General features: G+C 43.5%; 1 protein-coding gene across 1 annotated transcript in view; it reads right to left on the bottom strand.

Annotated features, from left to right (window-relative positions):
• Positions 1-13768, bottom strand: part of gpc4 (glypican 4) — a 42323-nt gene that overhangs the window by 7043 nt on the left and 21512 nt on the right. Inside the window, exon 2 of the mRNA XM_015040469.1 lies at positions 5069-5227. Coding sequence (XP_014895955.1) covers positions 5069-5227 — 159 coding nt within the window. The remainder of the gene's footprint in view (positions 1-5068; positions 5228-13768) is intronic.

Raw genomic sequence — 13768 nt, 5'->3', positions numbered from 1 at the left:
CTGAAAAACTGCTGGATTGACTACAAGCCTTTGACTTTTTAAATACAGACAAATGTACTGAATTTCAGTAAAGCATTCTTAAATACACCAATGGCTTCACAAGCTTGGTCAAACATGTAAAACCAACTTTCATGTTGTTTTTATTATTATTCATTATTTATTATTCATTACTGTGAATAATGAACCTTCTTTCAAATGGCTCAGGAAGTGAAATAAGGAATTAAACATAAAAAAATAAAACCCAACGTCGCTCAGAGCACAAAAGATAGAATTACACCGAGTAGATCGGCGCTCTGCTTTTAGGGTTAGGTATTTGTTAGTAATGGTCGGGGGAAATGTCTGGGTTAGGCTTTACTGAAATGAATGAAAGTCAATGGAAAGTCTCCACAAAAATAGAGACACATGACTGTGTGTGTGTCAGCACTAAGATCTTCTGGCCAGATCTATGAGCAGCGCTAACCAGGCTTCTTGTGCTGCCATTAAAACTCAGTTTACAACACGGAGCCGTCTGCCAACAGGCCGAGGCGCTCAGGAGCTTTTCCATTAAAACAGCACTTGTGGCTCAGCCAGCAGTGTGAGAGAATATGGGTGAAGGGTCAAACAGCATAGAGAGGGGGTACGGGGCGGATGGCGTCTGAGTATCAACCCCCTCCACTTCCCCCTCTTTCATATAACCTCGACCGTCAGCGTTTCGGCATGTAGCGGAGACGAGCAACGATCCATCACAGGAATAGAGAAGCTGACCCATCTCCTCCCACTTCCTCCAGCGTGGAGATTCCCACTTCCCCCCTGTCCCACACCACCGCACCACCCACTGGTGGCCTTATAAACCCTGCTCCTCCCAGTCCCAGTCCAGGCAGTAATTGCATCCTATTTGTGCCAATTAGTCGTTGAGCTCCTTCCCCCCCCTCTTTTTCGGATGGGATGGGATTCCGTCCCTCCTGCTGTTGGAACGCCCCGCTCCGTGTGTGTGTGTGTGTGTGTGTGTGTGTGTGTGTCTTAATCCAAGTGTTTAATTCCCAGACATGGACTTGCTCCGCTGGACGGGGGTCAGTCCAGCAGGGACAGAGGGTCTGAGGCCAGGACAAACACCGTGGAGCAGAGCAGAACTATTTCTGGCTTCGGGTCGTAATTGGCTGTGACTCCTCGCTCTGGGGCGCGTGACGAGAGCCGACCTAATCACTGCTTCCCGAGTTTGTCCACCTTCACGTAGCCGTGTTCATGCGAACACGCTTCCCCTTCCTGCTCTGGCCGGTATCGTCACCACCGGGGTGAAGACTTCCACTGTCCCGACTGGAGGGAGACGTTAGGAATCAAGTTCGACCGGTCGGGTAAAGGAGACGGCAGCCAATGCAGCGAAACAATCCGCAGGGACTCAATGAAACTATTTAGCTTCAGTGTTTTGGCCCTTGTACACCGAAAGCTGACATCTGTCTGGCTGAAACATGTGGAAGGCACGTCCCCTCTGACTTATTTAGCACCTAACCCAGCGCTGTCAAACTCTGAGGCTTTATTTAGTTGGGCCTGTCCATCAGTGAAGGGTCACTGTGGAATATCAGGCCTCACATGTATTTGCTATCAACCGTTATTGAGAAATGTAGATCCTTGGCTACAACACATGGACAGATCAGGCTTTCCAGCTCGCCCGAGGTCAAATGTTTTACTGAAGAAGTAAAACAGAAAAATGAGGGGGAAAAATCCTGTAGTTTAGTCTGTCACGATAAATTTTGGCGGACGATAAACTCTTCCAAAGTTATTGCGATAAATGATATTGTTTTGAGACCATTTTGGAGTTGTATATCAATAAAGGGATAATAATGTAAGGACATCCTCTCAAAGATCAATACATTTTAATTTCTAGCAAACTTAACACTAGAATATGTCAGATGCCATTAAACAAAAACTATTTACTTGAAACAACAAATAAAATGGATACTGAAGTCTCTGCAAAAAGGGGCAACTTCAGACCGATGCACCAGACTGAAGACTTTAGTCATCCAGTCTAGAGACGAGAAAAATAAACAATCAGACAAATGGAAATTATTGAGCTCGTTTTATTTTGTCATGCAATTAATTGATTCATTGTGGCAGGCTTTGCCGTAGGTTCTGTGGTACTCGAATTATGTCTCAAACCTTCCTCTGATTTTTCTAAAACTTAAAGTGCTTTAAAAAAAAATGTGTTTACGGCACAATAATTCTGTTAGTTTTTTGTTTTGAGTCATTAATCAATTTGATCAATTTCAAGTATTTGAATTTCCAGTCTTTATCCTATGGATTGGTGCATTTTATCATCGACTCTGCAAGAGGCGACATGATCTGTCCGATCACAGATCTTTAAAAAGCCCAACTGGGTCAGTTACAATTTTGTCCAAAACAGATTTTTTTTGTCTGAGAAGTCACTAAATTTGATAAGTTGTAGCTTCCACAACTTGTCAAAGTTGTGGAAGTATCAATAAATATCAGTGAATTAGAAAATATGATCCAAAGGAGTTACTGCGTGCAGTTTAGAGATATAAAACACACTCTTAAGTAAGTGGCGTCCTGGAGAAGCGTCCATATGAGAATTTATTTTAAGGACATTTGTATGTGTGGCATTATGAATGAAGTGCAGTGAAACTATAATGTAATAACTGCCAAATGGTTTCTTTTCCCTCATAATCTTTATCACAGTAGCATTACAAAATACTCAGATCAAATTCTAAGTCCATATCGCCCATCCCCAGAATGGTAACCTCTCCAAGCCGTGCCACGTTTGAACAACTTTATCATCCATTCCTGCCTGCGCAGCAGCGTCTGGCTGCATACCGCTGGGCGTCTGGCTAAAGGAGCGCTGCAACATTTCCCCCCGTGACTTATCACAGATGAACTCAGCTGTTTGGAAACATTCCTAGTCAGTCATGGCTGTTACTTTCTGTAAGTTAAAACTGGCAACTTCTGGCAAATATCAACTCGATAAACAGCAGAAGATCCAAAATGATGTTTTTCCAACAAGCATTAGTTGCCATTTTCCTATTCTTAAAAATCAGCTAGGTACAGACGCATCCAATTTACTGCAATAAAATGTTATTTTAGTGGGAACAACTTTTGTTTTTCTTTTTTTTTTTTACTTTTGTTGATATTTTATGCAAGTACCCCCACTCTGAAACTCGGCCATGTTTTCACGAGGTTATCACCCCATGAGAATCTGTATGGTCCCACGCCTGCTTAGCTGTAAATGAAACACAGATGCTTAAGTGACTCTGATGTATTAAATCTAAACAAAGTCAGCTAAACACTTGAACACACAATTTATTAGTAATAATACAGACGACAGTGTCATGAGAACATTGTTTTTTTCTTGTAATCGTCTCTTTTTTGTGTAGTCGAGCTTTGCTCTCTGCACAGGTGTTGGACAAGTCGAGACTGGATGTCCATTTGGGCTTCAGTGCCGAAAGTTGCCTCTGATTCTGGACCAAATGTCAGTTTTAGTTTATATAAGTCGCTGCAGGATTTATGTGAAGAGAGCTTACAAATCAACAGAACTGATGTGATCATTTGCTTAAGTTTGCCGAGTTCACAGCTGAGTGAACGCATTCAGAAAAGTGTGGCAATGTTTCCTGCTGAAGGCGCATAGGTTTAAAAAAAAAAAGAAGAAAAAAGCTGAAGCTCCTTCTGCTATTTAAATTTTAAGGTGTTGCTTACTTACTCTATGGCGAGTAGCACAACAAAGCTAAGCTTGCTATGAATGCTAACTCTACTTAGCATGGTCGCCGATGATGACAGACAGTTTTTCCGTTTATCTGCCAATAGCACATTTATCACCGCGTACACAAGATTGATTGACAGCGTGGAGACCCTCCTCCGGGCTCTAATTGGTTGTTTTTGACCGGAAGCGGTGCATCTTTTCAAACGGCAATAGAAGCAGTGAGAGGAATAAATATGTAAAAGCCCCGTTTCTTATACAAGTTACACACAGAAGCTTCAGGGGAAAGTCGAGAAGAAATCTGGTGACATCTGCTTTTGAATCCCATCGTAGGGGGTTTCCCAATAAATCAGGTTATTTTCTCATTGGACAAATTATTAAAACAGTAAATGATGGATGGATCAGCCAGTGAAGTCAGGCCTAAAATATTCCTTCAAACTGCCAGAAGACGAAGGGAGAAGGGTGGAGGACACAGACAGGAGAGCATACATTAACACACAAAGTGTAAAGTTTAATTTGAACAAGTTGGATGGAAAGGGTAAAAAAAATAAAAAAAATGAAGAAGGGGGTGGGTGCTTAGGAGAGAGGCATGAGATGGGCCCATAGGGCAGCAGGAGAGGAGGAGAGGAGGGTTGGGACTGGCCGAGCCGCCGCATTCCTACACGTCACATTCCTCCTAACATCTGGCTGCAATACACAAGCTCCCTGTTACCGACCATCTCTCGCTGCCTTTCACAGACACATAAGATCCCGAGGTCCCTGACCTGCAAACGCGCAGGAACATATGCGCACACAACACTCCGCCAAACTGTGTTCCCCTTAACGAGCCAAATTCCAGCGCCAGAGATCAAATGTGTTCCCCTGTTCTCCAGTCAGTCATACTGGGATCCTCGTCGTCGTAGCGGAGGGACTCCACGGCGATGCAGTGGGGGGTAAAGGCTGGGGGGTGGAGGGGCTTTCGGAGCCGAGCCGCTTCCTCTGTGAGTCAGCGCTGCGGCGTGTTCCCATGCGCGCTGGCCCTCGGCAGGCGAAACCCGATCCCGATATTTACAGGCGGAGGAACAGGAAGTACAGGCAAGACAAAATCTGAAGATGTGTGTGGTCCGTCTGGAGTCTCTCTGGAGAGAGAAGGGAAGGGAAGAGACGAGAAGGGAAGTAGGCACGACGTTTGGGGTCAGGGGGGTTTGGAAGTAAGACGGTGGGAGACAGGTGGACAGGCCAGCAAACACAGACCCTACTGTCTTTGAGAAGTGGGCTGGCAGGTGGAGGCGTCCTTCAAAAATCGCTCAGCACGACTACCGCAACACAGGGACGGTGGCGCGCAGTGGGCCAACGAGCTGCTGGTGTAAACGCGGTGTGTGTGTTTGTGTAAGAGTGTTTGCTTACTGTCAAAGTGGTCGTGTCTCTGTTTGAAGGTGGATTGTAGGGTGGTGCTAAGCCGGGACACGGGAGCTTTGATCTCCGTGTGGCTCTGCTGGCTCAGCTTGTCCTCCATCTCGGCCGTGCAGCAGGAGAGACCCTGCGGACACACCTTCAGCGGCGCTCCTGCAACACACCAGACGCTACAGTGAGACTCAGACACCAACAACACACACTGTTCAACCAATCATCGTCTGGAACAAACACCGTCATACGTCTTGGACCTGTTAACTTTTTGTCACATTACAACGGAGTTTAGATCAGGCCTGAAAAAATCCAATCCAGGGATTTTATCTGAGCCTGATCCAAAATGACTGATTAACAATTTTAAAGACAGACAGGAAGTCAAAAAGACAGGAGACAAAGACAGGAAGATAGACAGAAAAACAAAGAAAGACACAAAAAGAGAGACAACTCGGTGGGGAACAAATAGGTCTAGATTCCTTTTTTGGGTCTAGACTTCAAGGAGCTAGGTGAGGGGCTTCACCCTTCACCAAATCAAACGCACCTTGGCTGTTTAGCCCCCTTCAACGCTCCTAATTGTAACACTCAGCACAGCAGCCTTAAGCTGGCCCACTTCACAGAGCAGGCCTCTTATCCCGGCCCTCCTCAGTCTTGATTAATAGTTTAGTGCTGGAGCTCTTTTCTGAGTGTTGGGTCCTTCTGAAACAGGTTTAAAGAGAGCTCTCTGGATTAACTCCTCACCCACTTTGCAGGTTAGATGTCCAATTTCAGCCTCAGGCATATTGAGATGCTTGTACCTTAAATGCTTAGTTTTCCCCACCATCTCTGGCTTTTGGCTTTCGACTGCCATCCATTAAATCAAGATCTTAAAAATATCTTTCACAGGCCAATGTGTCCGATTTCCTAACAGCCCTCGGGTCATGGACTGTTAGGTCTTCTAATCTGTTTCTGTAAACAAACAAAAAAAAAACTAAACTCTCACTCTGCTGGCAGACAAAAATGCAGAAATGTTTTCCCCCCCACTGATCAATGGTCAACATTTGTATTGACATGGGAACAAACTGGAGCCAGAGACCGTTTTGCGCAATGGTTTTGCTACGTCTCGACGTAAATACTGCGTTTGACCACGAACGAGTCGTCCGCTTCATCGAGTTGAACGTCGACCCGCACAGAGGTTCACGGGAGGACGAACGTAGCGGCACAGCTGGAATAATGTTTTGTTTTAAACGTAGCTGCTGGAATTTCAGAGAACACAGGGATCCTTTCACTGCGTCTCAGCACCAGCCATCTCTTTGGTTTCCCCCGCCGGCTTGTTCTCGCTCGCCGTCTGCAGGAACATTTCTATGACTTTATGCTTTGGCGTGTTTCGGCCGTATTGAAGCAACACTGTCCTCCTTTGATCTGGCTCTAGGTCAGCTTCTGAAGCTCTACGTCGTTTGTCGCATTACGAGGAAAAACTTCACAGGATTTTATGACGGAGCAAAACAAAGTAGTGCATCATTTTTTCTTTTTTTTTTTTACTGGAAAGAATTATGGTTTAGAGGAGAGGTCTGCAACCTCTACAACCAAAACGGACATTTTGCTCTCAGGGCAGAACAAATAAAACGGGTTGAAGACCGCGAATGTCAAGACTTTTTTGGAGAAAAATAAGAAATCTCTACTTTAGGAAATTACTTGTAATTTTTGTAGACAGCGTTTTACTTCTAGTTTTAAGATAAAAAATAATGAAATTTAAAAGTGGATATTACATATATACACACACACTTGCTTAATTTTTTAATTTGACTCGTCAGAATAGTCAATAGGAAAAAAAAGGAGATAATCGACTAAAGTTAGTTGCAGCCCTAATTTGAAGGCAACTGGTTGCACTAGATTTCATTTAGCTGTGTCAGCATGAATAGAGATCTATTAAAAACAAATCCAAGACACTTTTCACTTTCTTACATTTCACCATTAATTCAAGCTGCGTTTCTGTGTCACACAATCCCAATAATACACACTGACGTCTGTAGTTGGAAGCTCAAAAAACCGTGAATAGGTTAACGGGGTGTGGATATTTTTGCAAGATCCTGTAGATTAAACTAATGTTGTCTCTACCTGGACAGAGAAGGCATGTACACATATATATATGTAATTTCTCTGGTTTTCCTCTAATACCACTTTGTAGGATTTTAAACAACTTCCAGCAATACAAGTATTCAAACAGCCGAGCGGAGGGAGGGATGCACCATGGCGCCACGAACTGGACCCCTCAGTCTGGGACCAAATCCAAAAAAGCCTCCAGTCACTTCATCCCTCTCAAAGCTCTCCTCAGGCCCATCCCTCTGCTTCCAACACACACACGCACACACACACCCCGGCACAGTTGGCAGCGCCTACCAAAACACATTCGCACATCACATCACTACTCGACACACGGCTCTTTGTGCACTCCTGATTGGAGGTGCAGGGACACACACACACACACACTTAAGAGTTTTAGGTGAAACAGCCAGCCAGTCTCTCCTCTAGCGGGGCCCCCTGCTTGCCCACAGCAAAAGCGCACAATCCGAAGGCTATATCCATGTGGAAAATAGCCCTAGTTACCAAAGTACACAAATAAAAGTTGAGATGGTCAGTATTTCACAGGAATGTCTGCACACATGTGACACTGTTACCTCAAAGGATTCGCTTCTTGACGAGGTAAGACTGGAAGATGAACTGTTTTTTCCCCTCAGAATGAAATAATAACAGGTCTTCTGAGAAAGAAAAAAAAAATCATGCAGACATTTCAGCTTCAAAGCCTTTTTTTTTTTTTTTGGTTAATGCATCAGTTGTTGTGAACCGCCTCTGACATGAATAGTCCTGTGTGATGTCTGAACCGGCTCTCTGGTTTACTACAGGAATCCCTTCGGGGGCTGAGGGTCTCTCTCGCTCCCGCTTTCTGGTTTCCCCAGTAATTTAGGAACTAACGAGACAAAGTGCCACGGCATTGTTCCGGTGTCACTTAGGAGAGGGAAAAGTGCCATTTATGGCGCAGCGAACAAGACGCCGGCTTGCTGTAAACAAACATGCGACTGCATGTCGAGGCGTTCATTTGCTCCGCCGCATCTCCTTTGTTTTGTTGGGGTGGGGGGGTGGCGTCACCCCTTTAAACGGCTCATAAAATAAGTCACTTCCCTTTGACATTGTCCTGTCGCTCAAACTCTGTTCTCAGAGGAAGAGCGGAGGAGGAGGAAGAGGATGAAGGGGGGGGTGAAAACGCCTAGCAGACAAAAAAAAGATTAGACATTTCACCACCTCACACCCCTCAGCTGCCATCCTGTGCCCCCCGAACCGGACGGACCTCGCAGTGCCCACCGCCCTGCAGGTTCAACCAGAGAGGTCAGGGGTCAACAGCAACTCCTCTGAGAGACGTTGTGTCCTCTGATCCCTCCCCCCTCTACTCGGCCAGCCAGAATATCCACCGTGCAAGGTAATTCGTGCTTCAATCATGACAATAACCCACCAACACACACCGAGAGGAAACACACACAGAGTTGATGCCAGAAAGTTAAGGACTACCAATCGTGATAATTTCTGGTACTATTGCGCTAATTTTTTCTTTTTAGGTAAATGTAAGACAGTGACTGCATGACACAGCAATCACACCTCCACAAACACAAAAAGTCACATGAGGAAGTGGGACAAAGCTGCTCACATCAACTGCATTTAATCATTTTAGAAATTTATTAGTAATTTTATTGATTCTCTCATTGAGAAAACAGTAGCAAAAACTAACAATTCTGACCATGTGAATTTTTTAAGGCGTCATTAAATTGGAATTTTTCATGACAATGATAAATCAAAACTTATTTTATCATGATGGGAAACTGATCACGGTAAATGATAACCTATATGATAAATGTCCACTCCTATATTCCACAAGGAAATATTTGCATTTTGGCCCGTTTAAAAAGCTGACCAACAGAACAGGGCATCTGCATTTAAGACCTCTTAATGACGCCTTAATTGAAATTTAAGAGCAAAAAATTATAAATATAAGAGATGGTTGTGTGATTCTGCTAAATTACAATCAATCATAGCAAAAATTGTTAAAGTCTTCTGGTTAGTTTGTGTTTGTCAAATAGCGTCCAACTCTCTACAACCATAATGCTGAGCCTAAGGTTTGTTTTTTTTTGTTGTTGTGTTGCACAGAACGCATCCTGTACGGCTTGGCAAAGGAAGTGAGAAAATTATAAAAACGAGCGTTGTCCAGACAACTGTCGATAAATTTGGGCTCAACACACAAGGGAGGCGACGTCTCTCCCTCCCTCTCTATAGAACATACATGATGAGGCAACAATGGCTTTCCCTCCTCCAGCCAAAACACCCGTGACATTCATCAATACAAAGTTTTGCACTTGTACACGTAGACGTACTAACGCGGGTTAGCGACATAACATGAGAAATTTGAAAAATGTTCAACTTTAGACGCTGTCGCAACCCGTGTGTTGGGTTTTGGTCTGTCGCTGTTGCCGTAGCTCCCTCCCCATCGCCCACGACAGACGCACACAAAAGCTGGTTTTGTGTGCGTCCATTAGCGAGGGGACATTAGCATCTAGTTAGCGGTAGCATCAACTGCTTTGAGTACCACAACGCAGTGAAGATGTCTGAGTGCGGCTCGAACTTTTGCCTGACAGAAAAGTCCTGAGAGGAAAAAGAAATACATAAAGCATATAAATGGTGAGCAAGCATAAACCCTGGCTTCCTATCCTGCTTTTAGTAAATTATTGGTTTGTAAAGTTTTTTTAATAATGATGTTAACTTACCAAAATAAAGTGAATCTGAAACTGAATACGAGATTAAATAGTCGACGTATTTAAGGCCAACTTAGATTTTGGTTGTAAGTTGGCCTTACAACCAAAATGTTTAAATTTTAAAGCCTCAATTTTACATGAAACTGAAGAGTTTTTAAAGATTCATCGACACTTTTGTTTTCAACATTATTCCCTACAAAAACAAATTCCTAAAAATGGGACCTGCTCTTGTACTCTTCCCCCCTCTACTGTTATTCCACCAAATAAAATCAGATACAAGCTGCAGTCAACCGAAGTTTGATAATCAGTAATGCACACCTAAAAAACACGGACTTTATCTGAACTGACAAAAGCAGCTAGTAGGGCTGCAGAGGTGAACAGCTCAGGCGACAGAAATTACACAAATCTAGCTTTTATTGCAAAATGGAAGCTTTAAGAAGTTCTGCTTGCCTGTACGGCAGACATGTGAAAGACGGTGCCTCGGTCTGAGGAGGAAATTAAGTTACGGGCAGACATGCAAAACATCATGGGTGGTTGGAAACACTCCACAGCACCCGGAACGTATCGCCGTCACTGTGAAACATGGCGATAGCGTCGGTTTTATTCAGCAGAGACAGGGAACCTGGTCAGAACTGACCTGAAGATGGACAGAGATGACGATGACCCCAAACATACAGCCAGAGCTGCAGCAGAACCAGTGAGAACGGCCCAGTCAAAGTCCAGAGCTGAATTATATTGACAATCTTTGGCAAGACTAGAATATTTGTGCTCTTACATGTGATCAAATCAAATCTCTCTCTCTCTGTGCAGTCAGTAGCTGCCACAGAATTGCACAAATTGAAATTACAAAAATAAATTTGCTTTATGGACATACAGCAATTTCAATGAAACAAGTTTTTGTTCTAGGCTGAGGTGGTTCTTCAGCCGTATCTAAATAGATTCATTCGGCAGAACTGCAACGGAAACACTTTTTTCACGTCACACAACAGTCGGACGTTACTACAGGTGAAAACTACAAAGACGATGACAGGAAGTGGATCCTCACCAGAGCTCTCACAGCAGTGTGTCATTCAAACGTGTTGAAACCATAGCTCTTCTGCAAAATTGGTAAATACAATATTCCCAAATCACTGCATAGGTAGCTGCTCCCAAGCTGGTGGGTCTTGTGGCTCCAACGCCTGAATGTCTCCTCTGGTGTCAGATAGATGGCCGAATTATGAATATATCTAATGCGGCTGTGTCGTAAAATGTTTTCCCCGACAGTAGCAGAACATTGACGAAGATTTGCACACGTTTGTAATGGAAATGCAGCTGCTGTTTGGAGTCGGGACATAGCTGAAGCCTTCCTTCTCAGTTTCCATAAATATTAGCAAATTCATTACCAACACATCAACTCTAGATGTCATCTGACATAGAAGAAGATGGTGCAATTTGATTAAATATAACAATATTAATAATTCACGTTCCTCAGAGTCATCTGTGAAAGTAGAAAACATGTTCAGCGCTCATAGTATCCAAAACAGCTCAAGAATGAAGAGGACATAATTGCATAATTGGCAATTATAATGAAGCTCCCTGCTGCAGCTTGTGAAGGAGGACTGCTGCCGTCTCCACAGCTGTAAATCTGCAGCTCCTGTTGCTCTCCTCCGTCTAAAGGGGGAGAAATCATCAGATGGGCTAAAGGACGGCTCCTTCTCTGGTCCACATCCTGTCTCACAGAGTCAGAAGCGCTGAACAGAGAAGTGAACGCTGCTGCTGCCGCCGCTGATGAGCTCTGAGGTATGAAGATTTGATCAGCGTGACATCCTCTGAGAGAACAAAAATCAGCTTTTTGTCTACGGACAGAAAGCAGGGGCTGGAAGGTGTAACCATGATGAGATAAGATGTTATGAAAAATGACTTCTTCCTGTTTTATCATGATTGCAAACCCAAAAACAAGGGAAAAAAAAGTTTCTTTCATCCGATATTTAAAATAAAATGATGTTTTTTCCACACGTTGCTCTGTTAGAAGCATTTCTGGAAAAAAAAATCTGATCAGGTTTCTCAGTAAATAGCTGCTACAAACATTCTGCTGAAGAAAAAAGCCTTTAAAATTTATTTTTTTTGACAGAAACCAAAATTAAACTAATTTGGCTTTTTATCAACTGTTAATTCCTTGGAAAACCAATTATGCTGTAGTCGTTGGCAACGAAACGCTGAATTAAATCCAAAGAGTTTGCAGCATCGTTCCGTTTAATTAGAAAACTAGAGAAATGGCCTTGCATAAGAAGTTTTCATATTCTGACAAATTGCTCCAAAGAAAAATATAATGAAGTGACAGCTACTGCCCCCTCCGTATTGCTGATTTTTTTTTTAGCAGAAAGTTGAGAAAAATCTATTTCCATTGCACCCTAACCCCATTAAAAGAATTCCTGTGCTTGGGTAAGAGCTCGGTTTTTATTTAGAGGACGAAAGCGCACACGGGGGAGTTCAAACATTCACGCTCTGCTGCTCGGTGTGACCGCAGACTCCCGCTTGAAGCCACCGGCAGCAGTTTCAGTCTCACCAAGTGCAGCCTTCTAAATACCATTAATGCTCATCTGAACCGAGCATCACTGCTGGAAATGCACAGAAGAACTAGAAAAAACAATTCATCACACAACTATTGAGTGTGATGTTTAAATCTCTGATGTTCCTGTCCTCTTTGGAATCATGTAAGGATGAAAACAGACAATTAAACCCAATGTTGTTCGTATGGTAGCAATCAGGGCAGGGCAACACATCCACCTACTCTTTGTACGCTTTATATACGATACGTGTCCAGCTGTTCCAGCCAGAACAAAAGATTTTTAGGCTTCAGTGCATAGAAAAAGTCCAAAAGACACAAGATGTGCTGGGAGGGGAACTCCTCACTCTGAATGATGTGCTTCAATAAAGTGGTATGTATAAAAAAGAAAATAAAACACCCACTGCCGTTTTCCCGTTTGTCCTTTTACGAGGTTAACTTTGCCCCCCCTTAGTTCTCCAAAACCCTGACTAAATGACTCACTTTGCTCTTTAAGTGATTGTTTGGAGTTTTGCGTGGGTTTATTTACAGGTGACATAAGGAAGAGTCAAGCGTTGAGAACCTGCACAGACAAGTCAGGCTGACGAAGATTTCTCCTTAGCCCATTTAGGTTATGACTAATGTTTAGCTTCGGGAAAACCTTGTGTTTACACACAGAGCGGAGGGAACGGTGTTTGGAGCACGGCACCAGCAAAGTCAAGAGTTGGGAACAAAAGTGTTGTCAAGATACATCTACGTCCTGTAGACGTTTGGTCGCTTCACTGAACCAGGATCAAGAACCGCGCCGTATTCTGGCGGTCAAAGGTAAGGCTTTATCCAGTCAACCTCTCATGGTCAGCTAAAGCAAGGTTGGTGGCATCAGCTAACTAACTCACTCTCCATCTGGTTAGCTAGTAACAACCTGTTGAGTACGTTGCTTAGCAGTTTAATATTGATCCAACAGACTTGGATGTACTTCACTCCTCACAGCAGACATTTGCACAAACGTACGTGTTTATGGCCGCGTACTCGCTGACACACTGACTCGCACAGGAAACCGCTCAACAAGAGTTCACACTGAAGTCGCAAGAACTGAAATCATCAAACTTGCTAGCATCCATTCGGATTGTGGGCAATTAATGAATTTGTCATAAGAAATTAAGGCAATTGGTAGGCTCGACTAGGAAATCTCGATCCTTCAGGGTGGAGTTAAAAATGAGAACAGCAGCTCAAGAGGAAATTGTGGATAATAGAGGAAAGGTCACATCACTAGTTTGGCAGTATCTCAGATAGTTGAAACAAAAAACAAATCAATAATCATTGATAGACTGATATGAAATGCTTGTATTGGGACATGTTCTTCAGCCATGTTGCCCAGCCCTCCTACAGTGCAAAAAAAAA

The sequence above is a fragment of the Poecilia latipinna genome, unplaced genomic scaffold (genome assembly GCF_001443285.1).
Source record: "Poecilia latipinna isolate Pla-1442-1.1 unplaced genomic scaffold, P_latipinna-1.0 Scaffold511, whole genome shotgun sequence".
NCBI lineage: Eukaryota > Metazoa > Chordata > Actinopteri > Cyprinodontiformes > Poeciliidae > Poecilia > Poecilia latipinna.
This window is presented reverse-complemented; position numbering and strand designations above follow the sequence as displayed.